Source organism: Engystomops pustulosus, chromosome 2 (assembly GCF_040894005.1).
Source record: "Engystomops pustulosus chromosome 2, aEngPut4.maternal, whole genome shotgun sequence".
Classification (NCBI taxonomy): Eukaryota; Metazoa; Chordata; class Amphibia; order Anura; family Leptodactylidae; genus Engystomops; species Engystomops pustulosus.
The window spans coordinates 40667774-40691389 of record NC_092412.1 but is presented as its reverse complement, the minus strand read 5'-3'; the positions used below and the strand labels follow the sequence as shown (position 1 = coordinate 40691389).

Here is a 23616-nt window from a genome sequence, read left to right as displayed (position 1 = left end):
CCAGGGAAGTCTCCAATGGACAACAGGTCCCATGTTTTTTGGCCAGAGAAGGAGCACGTTTGTGTGCAGGTAGGCCGAGCACTTCACTTCTACCCGTGATGGATCGTTGTCCATTCCTAGAAATCCGTGCATCACCGTCCCAAAGTTCTAGGTGGGGTTGAAGACACTCAGACGCCACATGGACCGAGAGGCTCATACACGTGACAATATGTCGCAGTCAGACTATGGCGACCTCACCGTAAAACACGTATCCCATACTCAAATCAGCATAAAACATTAGTCTCTTGAAATCCACGATGCTGCAAATTTAGGTCTTCAGACACATGGACGGCGTTGGTTTTCCTGGACTGAACGTGACAGCACTGGAAAGTCTATGGGGGAGATGTCAGCAGAACTGTTCTATCTGCTCAGGGCTACCAATCAGAGCTCAGATTTCCTTTTATAGACTGCTGTAGGAAAATGAAAGCTGAGCCCTGATTGGTTGTTAGAGTAACAAGAAGAGTTCCTGTTCTCATCCAAATAAGAGGTCCTGAAAGTAAAATAAAAAATATCCAAGAAACAAAAAACACATTTTGGACAGTAGAGAAGCACAGGCCACTTCTCCAAATACACATGAGAATCATTAAAAAACTGAACCCGATGATGCTCCACAAAAGTCTTGCAAGTTTTTTTTTTTTTTTTTTTTTAAACGTTTTTTTTTTTTTTCTTTTAATTTCTCATACTTTATATTCCAGGGAATAGAATAACTCAGGTGCGGAGGGGGCGTTATTAAAATATATCCGTATTAAGTGCCAAGAGTTGATACAGTCCATTATCCAATATGTTTGGCAGTCTTTAATAAAGGCTTCATTTTTTTTTCCATTTTTTTAATACACCATTTCACTGAACGGTGCCTCAGATTTTATGCTCAAAATATGAAGGATTCGGGGAACTGAGGGGTTGGAGTAATTAAGAAAAAAAACACTTTCAGCAAAAGTTTCTTGATCGGTGCCAAAAGTCTGGCCCTAGGAATTAAACAGTGTCTCCATATCCAGTGTAACATACCCTTGTGAAGATGCGGGTTTTTTTTGCCTTCCCTCCCCCCCACCTCCCCAGGCATGATGACCGATAAAAAGGGTTTGGTAGGTTTTCCCTGAAAAATTGTGACTTACCATGGAGGGAAGAAAAAAAAAAAAAAAAAAAAAAGTATATAATAAAGACGATCGGAAACTTTTGCATAAGCTGAAAAATTGTCTATACAACAGGCGGCGGCTGGTTGTGTTTTCATTTTTTTTTTTTTTTTTTGTACAAGTTAGAAAAATAAATTGAAGCGCCTTAAAGTGTTGTAATCGTGCACGGTGACAAACACCTCTTTGATGGTTTAGGTACGTAGATGCCTTCACAAACCGGTAGGACAAAGCTTTGCATACAGAACAAATTCTATGAAGGCAAAAATAAAATTGTAAAAAAAAAAAAAAAAATTTGCAGTTACTATGGATCAGATCCGCTATCAGGACACCTACACAATTTTCCACATTGGTGAAGACGACACTGAGGCCCGGAATAAAAAAAAAAAAAAAAAAAAAAAAAAAAAAAAAAAATTCCCTTAAATGTCAGAAGAGTCTGCAAATTAAAAAGTAGTGCATACAAGTGGAGGGGAGGAGAAAAGGAAAAAAAAAAAAAGAAGAAGAAAGTGGGAACATCCATGGCGTTCCAAGATTTAAAATGGAAAATAATAATTCTTCACAGAAAAAGCCTCCGAGCTGGCGGTGAACTGACACGATGCGTTGTGTGTTTTCCCTTCAAGTAACAGTGTACCTGACCGAAGTGCAAGCAGCTTCTGCTCATCTCCTCTTTTGATTCCCGATAGTGAAATGAGATGACAATGACAACTCAGCTGTAGTGCAAAATCTGCTCTCGGTTTAGTTCCTCAGCAATGTCCTGCATGCCCGCAGCAAATACTACAACTGACCGTTCGCTGCCGCTACCAGTTCTTGGAAAGTATTCTCAAAGCAGCGTTTTAGATCACTGTAAGTCACCACCAGGACGCTCTTCTCATCCCGGGATATGAGGCTGATCTTCTCGGGCACGCCAGCGTCTAACTGCAGAGAGAACACAAGAAGCGATAAGGCGACAAAGTGACGCTAAATCGGAATTTTATGGTGGAACGTGCACGTTGTGTCTGGATGGACTTGCTTCTAGATTTTACCAACAGAAAAAAGGGGAGGTGCTGGGCAGCGTCCTCTCCCTTGCTCCTCTGTATCTCAGACCCACCAGGTATAGTTTACTACTCCCTTTTGTGCGCTCCCTATATATGCATTGCTGTGTTTGCCACATGACTCGCTTCTCTGATGTAATTGCACTTTTGGCCATGCACTAAGCACTTTAAAACGTTTCCAATGTATTGTAAGCCATTGTGTGCCCGCTGCCCAACACCCATATCACACTACCCTATTGTCATGTTCTATTTTTAAAGTGATTTCAATAAACTTTTGCATTTTTATTATGATCCTTGCTCAAATCCCTTTTTAGTTCATGTTCAGTGTGTAGGTGAGCAGCGAGCGTGACCATAGACATATCCTGGCAATGGATGAAAATGTGCCAGTCAGCAGAGGCCATGGCGGAGGGATGTTTGGAATCCATCCGTGGCCTCCACCAAACATATGCCATGTTTCCACAGCGATTTAAACCCTCAACACAAAAGGGTCCTTATTTGGATAGACATCCAGAAAGCGAATTAGCTTGCTACTGATCACTGCTCCCAAGGGATAGAGACTGAACCAGAGGACGATCCCACTGTGTGAGCATATAGTAGGATCTCCTGCGATTCCAAAATCCTTACGGTGGAGGGAATTAAAATGATGCCACTTACCGAATTCAGTGGTAATGTCTACACATAGGCAGGTTACTATGGAGCTCAGTGCAAGTGCCGTGTCACACCATGCGGTAAGGGAGCTGCAGGAACCAGCACATGGCCTCTAGTGTATGTATACATTATCCTCCAGGTTTGTTGAGGCAGGCAGGCATAGTAATGTTTTAGACCCCTACCTCAATCAATCATTTAATAGCTCAGAAAGACTCCCCATAAACACACCCAGGAGCCAGAAGTCAGCACACACATTACCTTGTTAAGACAAGACACAATATGACTGAGGTCAATCCAGGGAGTGCCCGCTTCTGTTACTTGATGGAAAATATGATCCCGAAAGAGTTTTAGCAAATACCTGTCCCCAGTTTCTGACCAGGATGGGTCTTTTTGAAATCTAAAAATGAAAGAGGGAAATGAATGCCTCTACTATGAAATAAATAAAAATGTACTAAAAACACATGCCAAGGGAATTTGAGGGTTGGATGACAAACTGAGTCATTAGAAATGGATTGGTCCGGTCTCCAATCCACAAGGACAAAAACAAAGTTTGTGTGTAGGGACCACACAATAGCATATGCTAAATTTAGGGCAAATTATGCCCAACACAATACAATACAAGATTTCACTAGAAGTCAAGAGGAATAATTATAATAAATAGCCCACAACTTACTCTGGTCTCTCATTTATTGTTCCCAATTTGGCCAAGAGTCTGAACAATCGTCCGTTCTGGACCTCCTGCAGAGAGATAAAATGTGTTCAGGGTTAAAGATCTTATTCATTGGGGAAATAACTTCTGCAGACTGCAACCAGTTATGTGCACAAGTTTAAAGAGAACCCGTCACCAGGAATGTAATCCTTAGCTGGCGACAGTTTACGATCGCCTTGTTCAGCATTCCGAATCATTTTAGTACTTTATACAAGTTAAACTCACATTACCCGGCTCCCTGCCAGCAGTCCTCGGTCAGCTTCAGCCTCCATGTGTCTCCTCTCCTCCACAGTCATGCAGCTCCCTTCCTGAGCGTGGAGGAGATGAGACAGACACCGGCTGCAGCTTCCCAAGGACTCACCAGGAGCCAGGTAATGCAAATTAAACAGAGGTATTCCCATTTCAGCAAAATTAATATTATTTGTATTATAAAAAGTTATATAATTTTCCAATATACTTTCTGTATCAATTCCTCACAGTTTTCTAGATTGTTGTCCTGCTATAGAAAGCGTCATTTTTTTTTTTTTTTTTTTACTTTCAGTGGACAGAAATCTGACCATTGTTACACAGGTGCACAGCTTGTTATATCAGAGCTGTGCACCTGTGTGACCAAAAGGACAATAAGCAGAGAGAATTGATAGAGAAAGTATATTGGAAAACTGTACAACTTTCTATAAGATAAACACTCATTTGCTGAATTGTCCATTTAAAGTACTAAATAGATTCAGAATGCTGACATAGGCATTATTAATACCAGCATAGCACAGGCTATTGGAACCTGCACCAGCTAAAGATTACATTCCTGGAGAAAGGTTCTCTTTAATAGACCAAATCTAAAAAAAAATATAAGTATTCTTTCGTAAATTAGGAACCTAAACTACACTTGAAGACCATTGGAAATTTCCTCCAGAGTTTAAGCCAAAGCCAGAAGATCAGTCATCAGGCAGGACACATACAGGTCCTTTCCCTAATTTCCAAACTTTAATACATTCTCTAGCTTCAGCCCAAAATCCAGCATGTACAATAGAAGCGGTAATTCTGGCATACCTTTGCCAGGTCTTCCTCTATGATGTCGTTCCGCATCTGGGCGGCATCCAGCTGAGTGTAAAATCTAGCACCGATCATTGGCATGATGTCGTTGACGCTACGCAGCCGGTTTTGGTCTGTCAGCAGATATCTATAAGATACATAATACATTCTAAATTACATGTATAGGTTATACACAAAGGCAACTTTACTTGACCTCTATAGATTTGTTTTTACTGCATTATACGGTTAACCACCAGTGTATTTTTTGAAGTCTTAGGGGTGCAAAAGGATGGGACAGGCAGCCGGAACGGAGAAGTGCGAGTATTACCACTCCCTATTCTGCAGGGTGTTCTGAGCTTTACTAAAATGTTACTCACAGGGTGGCGCTCTAACCATGTAATACACTTCAAATTCTTATAGTCCAGGGTCTATAACCTCAGTACCAAAAAGAAGAAATAACCTCTTATCTAAAATATGGTATGTGGCTTTGCCTCCTACTCTTTGAAACTGGAGGTTTATACGAGCTGAAATGGGGAACTTCATGAAAAAGTTCTACTTCCCCTTCTAAAAATTTCCATCCAGAAGCCAATATTTACAGTCGTGTGCTGGCGGCACAGATTAGATGGCATCTCCTCTGTAGAACACAAGGTCCAGATGGGGTTACTACATACAAACATACTACTGCGCATATACAGCAAGAACTATTGTCATAGTGAAACTGCTGCCAATCCTCCATAAGCACGAAGTGTGGGGCTCACTACAGCTTTTAGTTTCTGAAATTGTAGTTTGGCAAGTGGCGTCTTACAAACAACATCCATACGAAAGGAGGACAAGGAAGGTTACAGGAGTCGGCCTTACAAGATGAGATTTTTTAGGTCGGACGAGTAGTTGATGTTCACAAGTTCAATTGCTTTTTGCAGATTTTCCCGCTGGATTCCTGCCAAGGAGTTGCAAGACAACGCCAATACAACTTTTCCCAAGGAGATCAGATCTGCTTGCTAAAAATCAGAGAAATAAGTAGGGAAAATAAAAAAGTAGTTTATATAAGGCACATTAAAATACATATGTAATAATGAGCAAATGTGTACAAAGAGTACAGATTAATTTAAAGTGGTATGTTATGGGAAACAGTACATCAATCTGCTATGCTCTATAACATGCTGCCTGCAGATAGGGCACTGTACAATCTGCTCAGCTCATCCTGCTCTATAACATGCTGCCTGCAGATAGGACACTGTACAATCTGCTCAGCTCATCCTGCTCTATAACATGCTGCCTGCAGACCAGATAGCATAGACAAAATTAAAGAGGTCCATTAGGCAGTACTGGCAAGAAACGCACTTATTATAAAGGCTGGATTCACATGCCTATTTACGGCTATGGGATTTCTAACCAGGTGTCTTAACATTAAACATACAAATTTATATGCAATTACCTGGTATTGGGGCATTAGGGCTACAGGATTGCTCTGACTGCCATCGTAGGTTAAAACATCATAAATTCCAGAACAGTTGACATGCAGCCTGAAATAAACACAAGTGAATAAAAAAAAAAAATAAAAAAAAAAAAAAGTAGAGACTAGATGCGTAATACGTTGTGACTATATAAGTAGTAAGCATAAAAGCCTCCATTCTAGAGCTGTAACTGAAGAACAAGTCTAGAATAAGTCTAGAAATACAGACAATGAATTCAAGGAATTTACCGTAGTCTAAGGGCTCTACGCGAACATGAGCATCCCTTCTATACATGACGTATGGTGGTCTGATCGCATGGGCTGCACATGGTGCAGCGGGCAGGAGACCATATAGAAATATAATGCAGGGACATTCCCTCTGACGGCCAAATAGCCTCACCTGAGCGATATTAATATTACACTGCTGGCCTGGCTGTTCAGCCGGCAGAGGGAACGTCATATTTCTACATTAGACTTCTAAATTGGACTCCCGTCCACTGCACACATTTGTTTGCAAGAGCCCCAACACTGAGTGATCAAAGGACAGAATATAAGCAGGATAAAACATAGGAGGTAACATTTTGCATGGCGGCAACCTGAAAATCATCAGAGGTAAAATGATTACGATACCTTGTTTTACCAGTGATTAGAATCTTTGTCGGATCCATTACACGACAGGCGAGGCCGGCGGTGTGGATGGTTCTCAGTGCGGAGCTGAGCTGGACAATGTAAGCCCAAATGAGGGACTCTGGTAACAACCCTGCATGTTGACGGGGCAGGGGACCATCATTATGGCCTAAAATAATATACAAATTTAGAGAAAAGAATTCCAATATCACAAGATTTTTTCTGCCATACAAATAAATCCATACATTTTTGGCAATTTTTTTTTTAAAAAAAATTAGGATTTAAGTCTTGGCTTTACTTTTATTTTAGAGCCTTTTTGTTATTAGTACTTCAAATATAATACAAGCTGTAGAACAACCAGACTAATCAAAAAAGGACTGTTACGGGAAACTTGCCACACGCAGACATCTTATTTTCATATGCTTCCCGATACAAAAGTTGGTACAACCTCTAGGTTGTACCCTCAAGATAAAAAAAAAAAAAACCACACACAATACTGTGGATGGGGAATAATAAACTTGACCTGCGAGGGTCTGGCTGGTGGGACCCCCAGGACCCAAGCGACCTGGAGAACCCTCTCACCAACATTGAATAGGGGTGGCACATATAAATCACTGTGCTTGGTAATGAACTCTCCCATAATATTTAATGAAGCCTCAGGACATGTGCTTGTACTGCCCTTCCATTGAGTACAGAAATCCTGTTCATTGGCTCACTGAGGTTCCCATGTTCCCAGGAGTCTTACCAGTCACACCTTCAATCAAGTGGTTATCCCATAACCACATGATAGGAAATAACCTAAAAAGGTCAGTACGGCCCCATTAAAAGGGAACCTGTCACCACATTTGCACATATACAGCCAGTGACAGGTTCCTATAGAGCTCTATAGGAACCTGACACCCTTCTTTTAGCTAAATATTTCACTTACATCCACAGAAATCACATTTTACCTTAAATTCCCTGGTATCAGAGGGGGGAGGGTCCTGCTTGGCAGGCCCCTCCCATCTAGTCCTCCCCATGCCTTCTTACTGGTCACAGTTCATGCCATGTGATCAGAATGACATCTGCTGTGATTTCATGTCATCACATACATGGGGTACAGTTTGCTATTCTTAGACAGCTGAAGGACCTGCGGTGATGTGTCACTGGTCACATGTCATGAATGTAACAAAGGCACCGTGTAAAGATTGACACAATAATTCCCATCTGTACATAGAACTTTATATGTCTGTAGTTGAATATTAGCAGATGGTCCACAAGTACAAGGAGGCAGAGCAGGGATTTGAAGAGAGAGCTGTCAGCAAGGGGGAGTGGTTCACTGGCATCTCTGACTCTTAACTGCAATGTGTGACTGCATCCTGAGAGAAAACTGCATCGCAATCAGTTTTGAGGTGGTTTTAGGTGCAGTTGTCAATTTCACAGGTGAAAGACATGAACTGAATGGGTGAATTTGATTTTTGAAGGAGAAAGTTGTTCCACAAATGTCATTCACCTGTTGATTTGTCTTTCACTTATTACTACTTATTTTAACACCAACTAAAACAAAACCAACCCAAAACTAATTGCGACGCAGTTTTAACTGCAACGTGTGACCGCACCCTCAGGCTGCCAGAGATGAGTCAGGAAAGCTAATTTGCATATCAGAAAAAACGTCTGTAATTAAGGTACAGATCCCCATTGGCAACTAATAGGTCATACAGGAAGGACTTGTAACACGTTGTCAGCAGGTATTGTTAGTTGGGAGGGGAGGGGTGTCAAAAGGCTACGTCTGGCCAAGAAGCTACAACCAGTGATAGAGGCGAGGTCACTTCCCACTTACATGGGTCATATTCAGGACAAGGACTGCACTAGAATTGTATTCAGTTTCACTGCTGTGTAGGTCTTATTTTATTTGTATATGTCCCCCCATTATCTGTACAGCGCTGAAATATATGACAGCGCTATATGAGTAAACATTATTAGGGTCAGCATGGAAGAGACCTGGCCTTCAATCTGATCTGACAGTAGCCCCCATTTTCCCCCCCATTTGTCCTCCACTAAAGAATGTTTTTACAATGGAAACCAGAAGTAAAATCATCCTTACCCCATTTTCTCTTGGTAAAGTAACCATCTGCGCTGGGATCATTAAAATGCCGGCTCATCATGGTCTCTGCTCCAGCGTGGAAGTCATAGGCAAAGACCAAGGCTGGAAGAAGAGGAGACAAGTTATGCTATACCCGATCATATCAATGCCTTGTAGGGTCGGCTGGTCTGTCAGACCCTCCCATGGGACAAGGCTCTACCTCAATATTGGAAACCAGAGGCAAAGCAGAAGACAAACTGTTGGCCTACAGTTTTGGTTATTTTCTAGGGGGGTAACGGAGGGTGGACCACAAAACCCGAGTGTCAGATTCCTGGTCTTTACCAGGCATAGCACCATACAATAGCTGTTGCTCACTGCAGCATCCAGTCAACCATTATTTTGCAGCTATAAAAAGCTAATTATAATGATCCCATACGGTACCCCACAAGACAGTCACCCCCCTAAAAACTTACAATGCTCTCCGAATGCTTTGGTTGTAAACATTTCCCGTAAGGAAACAATATTTGAGTGCTGGACTTTTTTCCAGGTGTCAACCAAAGACATGCATTTTGTGTTCACCAGACGAAAGCCTGCAGACAAAGAAAGAAAAACCCTGAATATACAGTCAGTCATTCGCTATTGAAGTTACATATAGATCAGAAGTACATTTATTGTGCACAAGTTAAGATTTCCAGGTGCGTATCTTACCCTACTACTCACCATGAACTCTCCTCAGACAGTAGGTCAGGTCATCCTTGTTATTTACAGCTTTGTAACATGACGTGATATATCCAAAGTTACTGGACTTGTGGATTCTGTTGGGAGGGGGAAGCGGCTCCAGAGGGAAAAGGCTGTGGTAGCTGTCAACCTCTGCAGGAACAGCTAAAGGAGGGAAAACATGTGGCATCACTCCATATGCAAGATCCAGAGGACCCCCATACACACTGAGAAGAGGGATAACAAACAGGGGGGGGTTATGTGCAGAATAAAAAAAAGGTTTACCCTCTTATATACAGACACATTCCATATTGAGAGGACAGGGTGCCGATGATGAGTGGGATATACAAGTCATGAAGTGAGCTCTGAACCACACGCTCTACCATCTAATACAAGTGGATGGGGCATTAGTTGATCACCCACTTACGGACCACTTTGTGATTGCCAAGTTGGACCCTTAGACACTTATCACAATTCACAGCATTAGAGATAAACTTGCTCAGAAGCCTGGGATTTAATTATTTTTTACCTGAGGCTTAAGCTCAGCTCTCATCACGTTTTCTGTGTACACCCGGCCTATGCATCGGGAAAACTCCCAGTGCATAAATTGACAATGTGGCAGACGGAGGCAAAAAAAGGCAGGATGGGAAGATGCAGCAACCCATCTCTTTCCCTCCTGCTGAGCAATGTATGCGCTTAGCATAGACAACAGAAGCCTTTGGGGGGGAGCGGATGCAGCACATTGCATCCCTCCTCTATACATGCCGAGTGCCTACGTCGCTCAGCGGTAAGGGGTCCCCTGATGTCCCTGTCCATATTAGGACAGTGACATCACTGGGGAAACACCCTGTACATCGGCAACAGCCTTACTGCAGGGGAGAGGGGGGGGGGTTCCCCTCCCACCCACACTTGTCAATAAAAAATGGTTTGAACACAGCTAATAAATCAGAAGCTTTTTTTTTTTTTTTTTTTTTATGATTACTAACCACAATTTTTTTTCTTCAATACTACATCCATTTAAAACTGTGCTTAATGGTAATCAAACCATCAGTCAACTATATTCCTCTAGGTTGCCCTCATAGAATCTGTTCAATATGCCCAAAAAACAAACCCACAGAATTGTACCAATTCACCATAACTAAAACAGGAGTAAAGAGCTACACATGGTGGAAGGAGATTAGGGATACCGCTGCAGCATAGGACACCATTACATTAAGATCACTAGCAATATACACTACAGATGTGCTGGGCATGGTGGTACTCACAAGGCATATCCGCTTGGTCAATCTGCGCCATTGTTATCAGATGTCGGTTGATCAGTTCCTAGGATTAACAAGAAACGGCTGTAAACATTGCACGCATCAAGAACAAAGACACAAATAAATCATACATCCCACATCATGACCAGAGGACCAACAATCTTGGAGTGTATAGGAGCTGCACTTCCTGGTGATGGCCTATAAAACAGAATGGAGCAGTTTGATTTCAGCACCAGAACCAGCTGATCAGTGGCTTCCCCCAAAAGATCAGACAATCATCGGCAAATTCAATGGGGGAGGCCAAGCAGCAAGCTCCCGATTTATAACAAGTCACAAAAGCATGGAATACATTTAGGAAAATAAAAATATATGGATTTAAAGTGAATTGATGCAATGAAGATGGATGAACACGTCACAGTTCCTAGTGACTGACAGCAGGGATAGTTCTTTTGCTATTAAACACTGGAGCAGAAAACACTTCTAAGCCACCGACTAGAAAAAGAAGACATTTTTTGGCATATAAATAGGATACTCCATAAATCCCAGATGGAAGCAGGTCCTACAATTGGAGACCAGATCCATATCTAAATTGAACTCCCAAGAACCAAGTTCCTCTGCTTAGTAACCCCACGTCAGAAAAGATGCACATTATCTACCGGCATCATCTCTGTATACAGGTTGGTATGTCACTTACTGACATGACATCTCACTGCCATCAGTGACAAGGCAAATGCATCAGGTGTAGCAAGATGCTACAGATTGGGAATCAGATGTGCCAACCCTTCTGCCTGCCCATGACATGCTCTTTGATAACTAAGAACAGTTTAGTATATTTTATACATATACTTAAAGCATTGTCCTTGGTAGTGGATTGTGGTACATCCCCTATGAAAGGGCTGCCACTCCTGTAAGCACCGCAGTTTGGATGGTCTTTTCTTGGGTGCAACGGAATTCGGTACCTGTCTGAGTTCATCCGCCATGAAGAAGGAAGGTGCATTTGCTTTTGGCTGCATATAAGCAACATGAGGAGCTGTTGGTGGATAGATGTGATAGTTTGGAAATACCTTATGGGGGAAGAAGGAAAACAAAAAAAAAAAAAAAACCACATTAGTACAAGAGATTTTTACCAGCTCCAAAATCTTGCAACTACAACAAGCTTTGTGAAGGGCAAGCTTACAGACCTACAGTACCAATTTCCCCAGAGGTCTGTTTTACCGAAAATTATGTATACATCTTTATTAAAAATTAGATCCATCATGAATCAGGGATGGGGTCCTAGCCTGCTGATCCAGTTTTCCAGCTTTAAGAATAGCCAGAACATTTGCATAAAGATAAAGTGAATGGTTTCCAAAATTATGATTCACTCGGAAACTGGTTCCATTACTAGTTGTATAAAACTGTATACCCAATTTCCCAAAAGGGATCAATAAAGTTATATTGTATTGTATTGACCAGCAGACTCCTATTCTACATTGCTGAGAGTCACTTCATGCATTTACCATTCCGGTGAGAGGCGGTGCAGGTGTAGTATCCGTGTAGAAGTAGGTTGTCCCGCCGACAGTCTCTTTCTGGATAACCTGTCCTGCAGATGGGGGCTGGGAAACGGAATTTGTCACTGGTGTTGAGGCACTGGTGGGCACCATGTAAGTGGCTGGGTTGGGTGTGTGGCTTCGCCGTCTTGGAGCCGGTGATGTATGAGGTGTAATTTTAGGAGAATGAAGTGGGGAAGACCCAGCTGACAGAGACATCCCTACACAAGAAGAGGAAAAAAAATACAATTCATATTTAGAAACAAAAGTCCAAAAGTTTACCACTTAACAATTTTAGATTTGTGCATATACAGTATATCCATAAAGGCTTCGGGACTAGAATCTGATCCCTTCTCAAAACAGAACCAAAATAGGTTGATAACTGGCTGCATGTAGGTTCTAGAGCCAAGCCAAAAGCCTCATGTAAAACACTGGAAACTTTCTATGAAAAATAACAGAACAGAAAGTGCAGCTACAGGGTATTCAGAAACAAGGTCAGGTACACAGCAGATGGCAGAGGAACAACAGCCCCAGGGGATTCAAGCACACATTAGGTTAAACATAACCCTATGGTATCGGCATTACGAGGATATCACATTTATATTCAATAACCGTATATACTCCAGTATAAGCTGAGGTACACAATTTTAGAAAAAAAAAAAAAAAAACACACACAACACTGAAAACCCCATCGCCTCCAGCAGAAGCCTAGGGTGGGAAATGCATTGGTTACAGCCTCCTCCCAGCATACAGCCTGCCCATGCCAGAGGTATGCCCAGCCTCCATGTCCCTGCACACTGCCGTCCCACACACCATTGGTGTGCACTATGATTTCAGCAGGCAGGGACACAGAGCATCGCAAGACAGGACATGCGGGGGGGGGGGGGGCTGGGGGCGTCGGAAAGTTGACTACAAATTTTTTTTTTTTTATAGACAGTATAAGCAAAGTTATTTTTTTCTGCATATTTTTTGTGCTGTACAACTCTGCTTATACGGTACATCTAAAAGGCTCAACTTTACATTTTTATACACAATAATTAAGTTTCTAAGTGAGCGAATGCTGCTGCCCTCCAAAGGCTTAAAACTGGTATTACATAGAATGCAGAAAAGCTCATTAGGGTAGCAAGTGCTAGAATTGTAGACAAACACAGATAAAACTGATCACATAGGGCTTTGAGCACCACACAGCTAAACACACACACCGTCATCCATCCGTCCTTAGGGACCATTGTAATGAAAGTGAAGCCAAAGACCTACCAGTGGTACATGACATTCTGATGGAAGGCCAAAAAACGAACAGTTTCTAATGTCAACGACTGCTACTATGTATGCACTTTAGAGTGAAGCATAGAAACGACCCAAGAGCAAAGGCAGAAGGAGAAATAGGAAAATAGGCATTGCTCCACATTTATCAAAAGTTTAGAAGATTTTTTTTTTTTTACCTGCATTTTAACCAATATGACACACATGGCCGAATGGCTTTGCATGTATCAAAAATGCCCTAGTGCCGAAGAGTGTCACACCGGTGTCAAACTAATCAGATTGGTAATACTGAAATCCCCCTGTCCACCATATATGGCTGGTCCCCTTGGGTAACATTATGTAATAGCAATACATAAGTCATGTATTATTTCACAGCTGAGTGATTAGAAAACTCCGCTTAAGCTTCTACAGACAGCGACCTATAGGTGTTGTCACCGAATGAGTCCAACTTTCACTTCTGAGATCGCTTTCACATTCCTATTACCGAGCGGAGGCCCAAAAAGAAGAAGTGAGGAGATAAACACAAAAACAAAATGTTCTATAGCACATGCAGCTATTTTGACATCTGAAGATACAGCGCGGAGATGGGATGGAATTTTCCAAAGTAACAACTTATTTACAAAATTAAAAAGACCTTACACCCAGCGTGTGCTCAGCAGAGCGAGACCGCAGAGGCGACCGTGTGGAACAAGAGGGGGCGATTAAAAATGAATAAGCCCTATCCACAGCACTGAGGTGGAGCAAGGCAGCTAAAAGGAGCCAAGCTGCAATACAACCTATGGGCGAGAGGGGTGCCATTTCCATATGGTCCAATATCAGGATTTCAACCAAAACATCCCAAGTTTGCAGAGCTCCATTACATCTCACAGAGTATTTGCAATCAGGGATATTTGCAACTAGTCTGGGTTTACAGCTCCTGTGCATCTTCATAGGAAACAAAGTCTGCACCTAAGGCTGTGTTCCTACAATACACATGGACGGAGTTTCAATGAACTTTCAGTTGGAAAAAGAAAAGGCACCTCGAAAGCAAACGCGGTTATTAATAATGCAGTGTGAACATAACCCAACCATCATTTACACAGCCCTTGTATTTGTATGGGCTATGGTTTCTACACTTCCTGTGCCCGGGCCACACAGAGTAGCCTGCCCACCTACGTGTAAATGTAAAATAAGGATGCACACCACCATCTTGTCAAGAGATGGCATCACTTAGTCAACCCTCAAAATGAATGGGGGAGAACGGGGGTGGGGAAATTGAACCTGCAGGGCAAATTCAGACACCCCTTTTTCCAAGCCACCTGACTGCACACAAATTCAGTGTGGCCCCATTTAAATAAAGGGTTACCAATGCATAACAGCGACCCAGAGGAGTCACGCATTTCCTGGCATGTACTTTGAAAACACAAGAGAAGGCAAAACACCAAGAAAGCACTTTCCTAAAACACAGAAGAGAAACCAAAAACAATGCATTACTTGGAACAGCATCATGCAGAATACTGGGAAAGATGTGCACATGCGGAAGTGCTGACAAAATGGAAGTAGTTACCTGGAGCTAGACCAGCTGCAGCAGGACCTGCCATAGACGGGTGGGAGAATAATGCTTGGGAGAAGGCAGACACGTTGGACTGGGACATATTACTCAAGCGGGACGTGGATCCTCCTTTGGGGATAAACTCACTGGCAGTGGGGTTGGGTGCCTGAAAAACAGAACATTTGTATTAGAAATAATGACGATGCATAGTCTATGGCTAGTATGAACAAAACGCCGTTCAAAGTTTAGATAGGAGAGATCAACTAAGGAAACCCCCCCCCAACGATCAAGGACGCTAAAATAAAACAATATGGAATTTAAGGAAAGCCACTTATTCCTTGCGAGTTAAGCTCATTACACAGTAACAACTCAACCAAGATCTAATCAATGTCCTTGAAGAGCAAACGGCTCTGCTGCAATGTTGTTGTGGGTCAGTACAGGCAGGACAACATAATGGGCTTGCAAAACCTGTTTTCCTGTCCGCCACAGTCACATAACCATATCCAGATTTGTTCGCTCCTCTTAGAGGTGCAACATGATATAATCCTACACGCTCACTTTCCACATCACCTACCTTCCGCCTTTGAGAAATGCTGAGACCAGCAAAGTCATTGAAGATGGTGGAAGCTGGAGAGCCTAAAGGATCTGAGGGAGAGAAAAAATAAAATGCAGGAGGTTCAGAAATCATCCCCAAAATGTTACGACAATAAAGAAACAAAAAAAAAGAATGACCCAGTTGCTTAGGAGTATGTAAATTGCAATGTCTCTACGGAGTCTCTTTCATTGTGTGAATAAGATAAGCAGCTCAGAACTTCAGCAGTGAATACAGACCAAGCAGCCGATGCAACACTAGTAGCGTGGAGATCACGGTGCCAATGGTAGCCATGAATTGTAACGAGGGAGGACTCCCATCTTTAAAAGGGTCTGTAGCTACCATCCCGGATGCAACAGCGGAGCTCTGTATTCGGGAGGCACCTCCATTCCCACAGTAGTGAAGGAGCAGCAGGACACATGCCTGACTAACCACTGCATTCAGTGAGGAATGGACCTCCATTCTTGTGATTGGAGGGGGTCCCAGCAGTTGGTCCCACACGGATGATTTTGTTTGTTTGGACCCTTAAGCATTTTAGGGGGATGTACCAGTTTTTATTATCATGCATAACAAAGCTTTACATTTCTTCCATGCGCTATCCGTCGATTCAATGGATAATTCAAAGAATTGTGTGTGGTACCAATGCACATCCTACACTTGGCAGCAGACAGACCTGCGAGTCAAAGAAAGGACACCTTTGTATCCAGGTAGGGCAACCCTGTGCTGTCCATATGTCGTGCACATATTATGAACTGCACCAATAACAATGGTAAAGGGAGGAGAGAGGTTCAAACATTCTGAACCCCCACTGACTGATTTTGGAAGTCAAGGCAGCCATAGCCCACCAAAGAAAAGGGCTAGAAGCTCAACTATTCTCCCTTAGCTATTCTTTAGTTACCAAGTTGTGTTACTCCAGGTCAGATCCATCAACTTTAGGAGACGGAGATTAAAAGGGCATTTACTGGGAATTTAAATGTGCAATGTACAAAACAGCCACTGTACAACCTGCAGCGCTATGTTTAGGTCAAGTCTCTTCCATAATCCAACCAATGGGAGTGCCAGATGCTCAGATCACCAATCCTAGACTGATTAATAATACTTTGGTAAAAGGCCCATTTTCCCCCCTCATTTTCACAAATCCAGCTACTGACAGGTTCCTATAGAGCAGAAATAAAGAAAAAAGGTAACTCCGCACTTTCCTCACCCTCTTGGCATACTATGAAAATTGAGGGGGTCTGTCCTGTGCTAAACAAATAATGCAAATATAAAATATATAGATACTGAGCACTGGCTCACATTATACATCAAAAATTATTATATCCAAAATACATAGATCAAAATGTTAATATAGTGATAGATATAATCCTAAAATAATATTGTATTTCATATGGTTCATAATTTAGGATTATATCCATCACTATATAAACATTTTGATAGATGCATCGATTTTAGATATAATAAACATTTTTGGTGTATAGTGTGAGCCAGTGCTCAGCATCTAAACTTTATAGGTTACTATAGAGCCCTAGTTTTGATTTGGGCACTCAATCTCCAAAAGGTTCGTCATCACTGGGATAGGACCTTATCTGACATCACCCTGGCCACATGACATGAATGTAACACAAGGCATGTAAAAAAATTGACAATATAAAGTAAAACAGAGCTTTATGTCTGTAGTTGAATACTTGCATACACTCCCCAAGTAAAAGGAGGAAAGATATTTGAAGAGACACCAAGCTGTGGAGGGGTCATTGGCAGCCTGGGAGAAGAGTCAGGTAGGCCAGTTTGCAGATCAGAGAAATGGCTTTAGTTAAGGTACATTGTCTCAATGCAGCTACTTTTAGGTGATTTGGGGAGGACCTGTAACCCTTTACCAGCAGACATTGTTGGTTAGGGGGTAAAATTCTGGTGACAGGTCTTCTTGAAGAGCTGCAAAGTAGTTCTCCAATAGGTGATAGAACATAGGGAGCGCTCCTTACCATGGCCTGCATACGGCTTGGCACTGTCATTCAGAAGGCTTGGCGAACTGCTGCTGTTTGTCATCCGCTACAACAAAAAATAAAAACACAATAATAGATCAGATACTTAAACAGCAAGGAAAGAGATCGCCACAAGTACAAGTATAGTGTTTAGTATTCAGCATGTGAACACAACCCAACACAGCCTGGGGTGCACAGACAACTTTCCATCACCTCAAGTAACCCTGAACACTAGGTTTTGGAGAACATCTGACAGGTGACGGCTCCTTTAGCTTCTGGGCTGTTTTTTATTGAACTTGTCTCAAGGAAAACAATTATAAGACGCACACACATAGCGGCAAGGCTGAGCCTGGAAGACGATCAATCAGAAGAGCTGGAATCACTACTACACAGAAAAACCAGCAGGATTAGGAGAGTAATGTGATACTTTCCACCGACACGTCTTCTCCTCACGCACAATATTCAGGTATTGCCACACAAGGAGTTGTTTTTTTCCCCCCTACACCAAATATCATGGAAGCAAAAAAGGCACCTAAGCAACATGTGGATTTCTCTACAGATTCGGTAGGAATCGTGTCCCCACCATTGACTACATCTCTAAATTTTTTTGCAATATTCTCCCTGCTCCTGGGTAGGAATAAAGATCTCATCCCAGAGGGGGTTGGACCACAAAGATCGGCAGAATGGAAGACTGCAAGTGCCTTTTCCCTGTCCCCAAATGACTAGACTTTATAGGGACAGCTTTTCAGCAAGACAACCTGGAAGCTATTGAGAGGAGGAAGAATTTTAGGACTGCCAAGACAACTAATCCCAGGAGTCCCAAGCACTACAGGGCAGATCTGAGGGACATTCTGTACACTGTTCCATCAATCCCCATGGGTCCCATCCTTTCCCATCAGGTATTAACCCCCTATCCTGTGGATGTAGATAAAGGTTTAACCCCTTTAGCATATGGCTCTTCCCTAATCTCAGCACCCTGACCCTTTTCTTGATAAGCAGTGTACCCGTGCCCGTCGTCTTTGCATAGATCGGTCATAACCTAAAGAGATGCTTTGGATCCAATCCTGGCTTCACTTACAACCTACCATCCTGTGAAATAACATAGCTCAGCAGGGCCCCACCCCCCTACGCCCATTTAGCCCTCCATACTATTGGCATTTCCCTAGGGACTACAGACTCCCCCTTGATTTTCTTGTTTAAAATTACAAGAATAGCGGGAGTGCAAAGGAGACTGGAGCGTGAGTGTAAAAAGATACCAGAAGTGATAGTATGCAGAACTTTGTCGTTATTTATGGTTTATGTTTGACCTGTAGTCTGTAATGTTCCTGCTCTTCTGTTTGTACTCTGGCTACCAATAAAAACCATTTCAAAAAAAGAAATTACCCATTACTGGAAGAAAGGACACCCCCTTTACAACACATGACATGTCTGCTAGATGGTGCCTTGTTCAATCTCACACACACACACTTTTTGGGTTTGACGGGGGACAAAAATCACATCAACGTCACAATTTACTGGCTATGAGGAAATCCACATCTGCCATTCAAGTGCTCTATAGAGAGATCTTCCTCACCTGCATCCGGGGGTAGTTGGCCTCCGCAGGGCTTCCAAAGCCATTCATTCCAATAAAGCTGGTACTGAAGTAGGAATCTGTAAGACTGGAGTCTGGGAGAGCACCACCATCCATCCCGGGAACTGGAGAAGAGAAAACACATTCAGAAAAGGGGAGAAAACTTCACATCAGAGCGTTTCACATCTTCACTGAGAAGTGTCTCTCAGAAGTGTGACAATTTTCATTTTACACATTTACAACCCGGTCCAGATGCAACAAGTCACACATTGAGTTGTTCATCATAATATGCAGAGCACAATGAAGCCCATACTTACTGCAGCGACTGCGTACGCTTAGTAATAATTGCAGGTACATGTGCAGCCAGGCAATGAGCAGGTACCCCTTCTGTCCTGGTACTGCCCATCAATGATGCAAGGTCACACTTGTACTAGCCACTTAGATACTAGGCTACCCCTTGCTAGTTGCTTAACACACGACAGGTCACACTGTATGGGCACACGTTATACTTGTATGCGGAGATCTTCAAGATACAAATGATAGAAATCCAAGGCATAGCTACAATGCCACAGGATTATCCATCAGCTAAGGAGCAGCTATTCTAGTACTTTTATTATCAATGCTGGAACCCCCATACTCGTACATAACACCCAGAAGGGGAAATCTTGTGCATGTTCAGCCTAACATCCAGTTGACTAATGTTTGAGGGCCATCTATGTGTATATTGGGGGGAGAGAAACCTCTGACATCCCAGTTAGGCTGGATTCACACAACCGGTGCCTGCCGTCCGGAGCACGTGTGAATGTATTTCAGTTTTTTTACATTTGTTATTGTAAACAGGAATATGAGATTAGGTATAAAACAAACATTTGCATTCGTTATTTTGAGCACCACAGAACGGGTGCAAAACACAAAACCAAGAGGTGAGCTGGAACCAAAGAGTTTGCATCGAAATAAGCTAACGGATCTCTGGAGAGGAAAGACTTGGAATAATGGGACAGGGCTGATAAGGTAATGGTGCAATAGAAAACACCGTCAGTGACTTATTGGGGGGGGGGGGGGGGGGGCATGTATCACTCCTATTGCTTCCTTTTATTTGCGCAGAATCAAGCAGGGTACCCTAGTTAGCTGCCTCAAGGATTTAGTGCAGTGGCTGTATTTATAACAAGTCACAAAAGAGCAGGCTAGACCCAGACTTGCTTTCACAGCTACTATTTGGGACTAAAAAGTTGCACAACACAAAAAGTCACACAGGCGAGACTAAAACAGGCAACTCATCACATGTATCAAAGGGGAAAAACTTAAGATACATTGCAATGATTATGTAGGCCAACTTCAGGAAACTTGAAAAGGTGGCAGCCGAAAAACTAATGATACATGTACCCAAACATATAGCAGGAAAGTAACAGTAGGAAGAAAAGCCTTTCAATCTGATGAAGCTGCAACGATCACAGCGGGTTCAATCTCATTCACGCCAAAAGCCCCAGTCGGACAGCTCTACTACCAGGGCAGTAGTGAAACCATTGCCAGCACATTGGATCAGACAATCTCCCTGGCTTCCAGCACAGTTTTCTGTGAAGCCACCGGGAACATCACATGTACAAAAAGTGTTTTCAGAAAAGATCAGGCACCAAACAATCCACTGGACACAGTTGGTATATGTGATGCCAAGAAGAAATCATCATCATAATACACCGGAAAGCAGAGCTCAGCTTCATCATACACTATATAGGAAGCCATAGGGATAGGATGGTCAGGAGTCGGGTCACGCTATGAACAGAACAATGATCTGTGTAGCCATGGAGATTGGTACATTTTACTATAACAATTGTAGTGTAGAACAGTGGTGCAAGGACAATGTACCATAGTAATAAACACAATAAGAACATTCTTCATTGTAACGTCACAATACATGTATAGGACCCTACAAAGTATTCAGAACCGGATAGATAGATACACACACACACACTCTTTATACAGCTCTCCCAAAATGCGACCACTTGCACGTGTGAGCAGTAGGACATGTTTTAGTTTCAGTTTTGCCATATTTGACAATTTTGGTATGAGAAACGGTTCATGCAGGCGTCCATAGCAGATAGGATGGTCCAGTAACATTGGGCTCCACAACCTGCAGAAATCTTATTTTCATGTAAATATGAATGAGAAAAAATGGCATATTGTGATAGTTTGATGTAAAGTGCTACGGAATATGACGGCGCTACACAAATATTATTTGATCATGTGGAAAGTGCAGTGAGAGGGGAGGGTCGAATAGTGACAAGTCTGTGGCCAATTCTGAGATTTGGACAAACTACGAGTTTTCTACTGCTTCCATGCTGATCTGTGAACAACAAGCTTGCGTGCGTTGTGGGGGCCAATGAAATTAGTGTGCAAAATAAACAGATCGCACACGGATGTAAACAATAGGAGAGATTTATGAAAGTGCGTCAGTTAATACTGTTCTAGTTGCCCATGAAAACCAATCAGAGATCAACTTTAATTTTATAAACCATTGTGGGAAAATGAAAGCCGAGCTCTGATTGGTCGCCAAGGTTCTGCTCTCCGACACTTCTCTCTCCTCGTGTGCTATCATCCTATCTAGTGTTCATGAAGTCTAACATGGTTTATTAACTAGAGCAAGGCTGAGTTCACTTTTTTTAGTATTTGCCCATTGTGTCTAAAACCAACCTAAGCATTTCATAGATAGGGGCCAACTGCTGAGATTCCCATGGATCATTATCATAGGTCATGTGACTAGAGCAGCAGCAAACTTACAGCTTCCTTTACCAGAGCCATTGAAATAAATGAAGTAGTCACATGTGTACAGCACCAGTCCATTCACATAGGGCAAGTAGTGGCAAACCTAATGAGAGGGCACTTCGAGCCAACAGTGCCATGTTGCCAGGGACACGCCATGCTTAGGGCAATTTTAAGGAGACACATGAGGAGCTGCCCAAGAGTACAGGAGGAGCGTTACAAAGCAAATAGGGACGGAGTTTCACTGTGACATCGTCCCTAGGCCATGGAGGGAAGCTACAAAGATTATCCGAATATCTCCTATTATTGTTACAGTGTAACTGGTGTCCCTAGATAAGGCTGCGTTCACACATTTAGGTTTTACACTGACATTTTTGATGTTCAAACTAGGAAAGGGGGGGGGGGGGGGGTTGCACCTTTCAGTAATATGTTCTCAGATCAAAAAACCTGAAGGTGCGAACACTGATGATAATAAGTAATTGTGGCCACAATGGGTCTGTGGGTTACAGTTTGGCCTCTAATAGGTTCCCCATCTCTGACAGGACTCCCATATATATATCTATATCTATATATCTATGAGGCAGACACTTTTTAATGAGTTTGCCAAATTAAAACACTAATCAGAGTATTGTGGTGACCCTGATGATGATGCAGCCCCTGCTCCCTCCAGTTAGTGGGGCAGCCTGAGGATGACAGCCACAAGCTGCGACCCCCAGGACTGCCTTCCCGGTGACATGTCAGTGACAGACAGTGACAGGCAGACTACAAGTCCCAGCATGCCCCGCGGGCTGAGGCCTAGGCCCCGCTACTCACTGCCCAGGCGCGCTCCGTCCAGGCCGCTCAGCTCCACCTTCTTGCCGGTCGGGGTGACCGGCCCGGGCAGTACGGGCTGCGGGTACACGGCCAGGCTGTTGCCATGGATGCCCAGCGGCTCTTCGTGCAGGAACTGGCACTCGTCCCCGTAGAAGCACGTCTTATCCTTGGCGTAGTATCGGCAGAACTTCAGCTTCACCCCGGGTCCCCCCATAGGAGGCAGTTGGGTCGCCCCGGGAGCCGCCACCACCACCGCTGAGGGGGTCGGGGGGAGGCCGCTGTTCATGGCCGCGGTACAGCTGTTCCTCTCGCGGCGCTGGACGCTACCATGGAGGGAAAGAGCAGGGGGGAGGTTCGCGGTGCACAGAAATGAGCCGGGGGTGTCCGGTCTCGGCGGGAGTCACTGGGAGATACCGAGGCCTCCCCGCCCCCTCCGCTCTTGTTTTTCTCTCCGCTGTTTTCCTATTTTCCTCTTCCTGAGCTGCCGACTCTCTGGGCATGCGCGGCGCGGGGGCTGCTGGGAGCTGCGGCCTGCTGGATCCTAGAGGCGCCTGTTACTGTGGCCCCATTTTATCTGCCGCTCCTCACCCGCCTAATCACCTCCATGGAGACCCAAACATTCACACACACAACCTAGAGAAGGAGCCAGCACTGGAGGCTTTACTATATGTCACAATAAGGAAACGCAGTGTGTGAAGAATGTTGTAAAGCTTTATTTAAATAAAATTGATTGACATAAACAAAAACGTCTGTGATTTTTGTGAATAAAGTTTGAGCGCCTGAATGGAAAAGTGTCATTAAGAATAAAAAAGATGAAAAGTGCCTATCGGGTAGCAACTGATCAATAGTGAATGGGAGCAGAGGGGATGTCATTGGACCCC

General features: G+C 43.2%; 1 protein-coding gene across 1 annotated transcript; it reads right to left on the bottom strand.

The window, feature by feature from the left end:
- Window positions 1-225: 225 nt before the first annotated feature.
- PAN3 (poly(A) specific ribonuclease subunit PAN3) lies at window positions 226-23368 on the bottom strand. Its single transcript, XM_072134348.1, has 18 exons — window positions 22736-23368; window positions 19169-19290; window positions 17596-17662; window positions 15599-15669; window positions 15040-15190; window positions 12201-12451; window positions 11661-11765; window positions 10708-10765; window positions 9446-9607; window positions 9199-9315; window positions 8747-8848; window positions 6667-6832; window positions 6019-6106; window positions 5442-5581; window positions 4602-4731; window positions 3519-3583; window positions 3104-3242; window positions 226-2081 (listed from the first exon to the last, which is right to left on the bottom strand). The coding sequence occupies exons 1-18, from the start codon at window positions 23019-23021 to the stop codon at window positions 1941-1943; spliced, it is 2361 nt and encodes a 786-aa protein (XP_071990449.1). The 5' UTR covers window positions 23022-23368; the 3' UTR covers window positions 226-1940.
- Window positions 23369-23616: the final 248 nt, after the last annotated feature.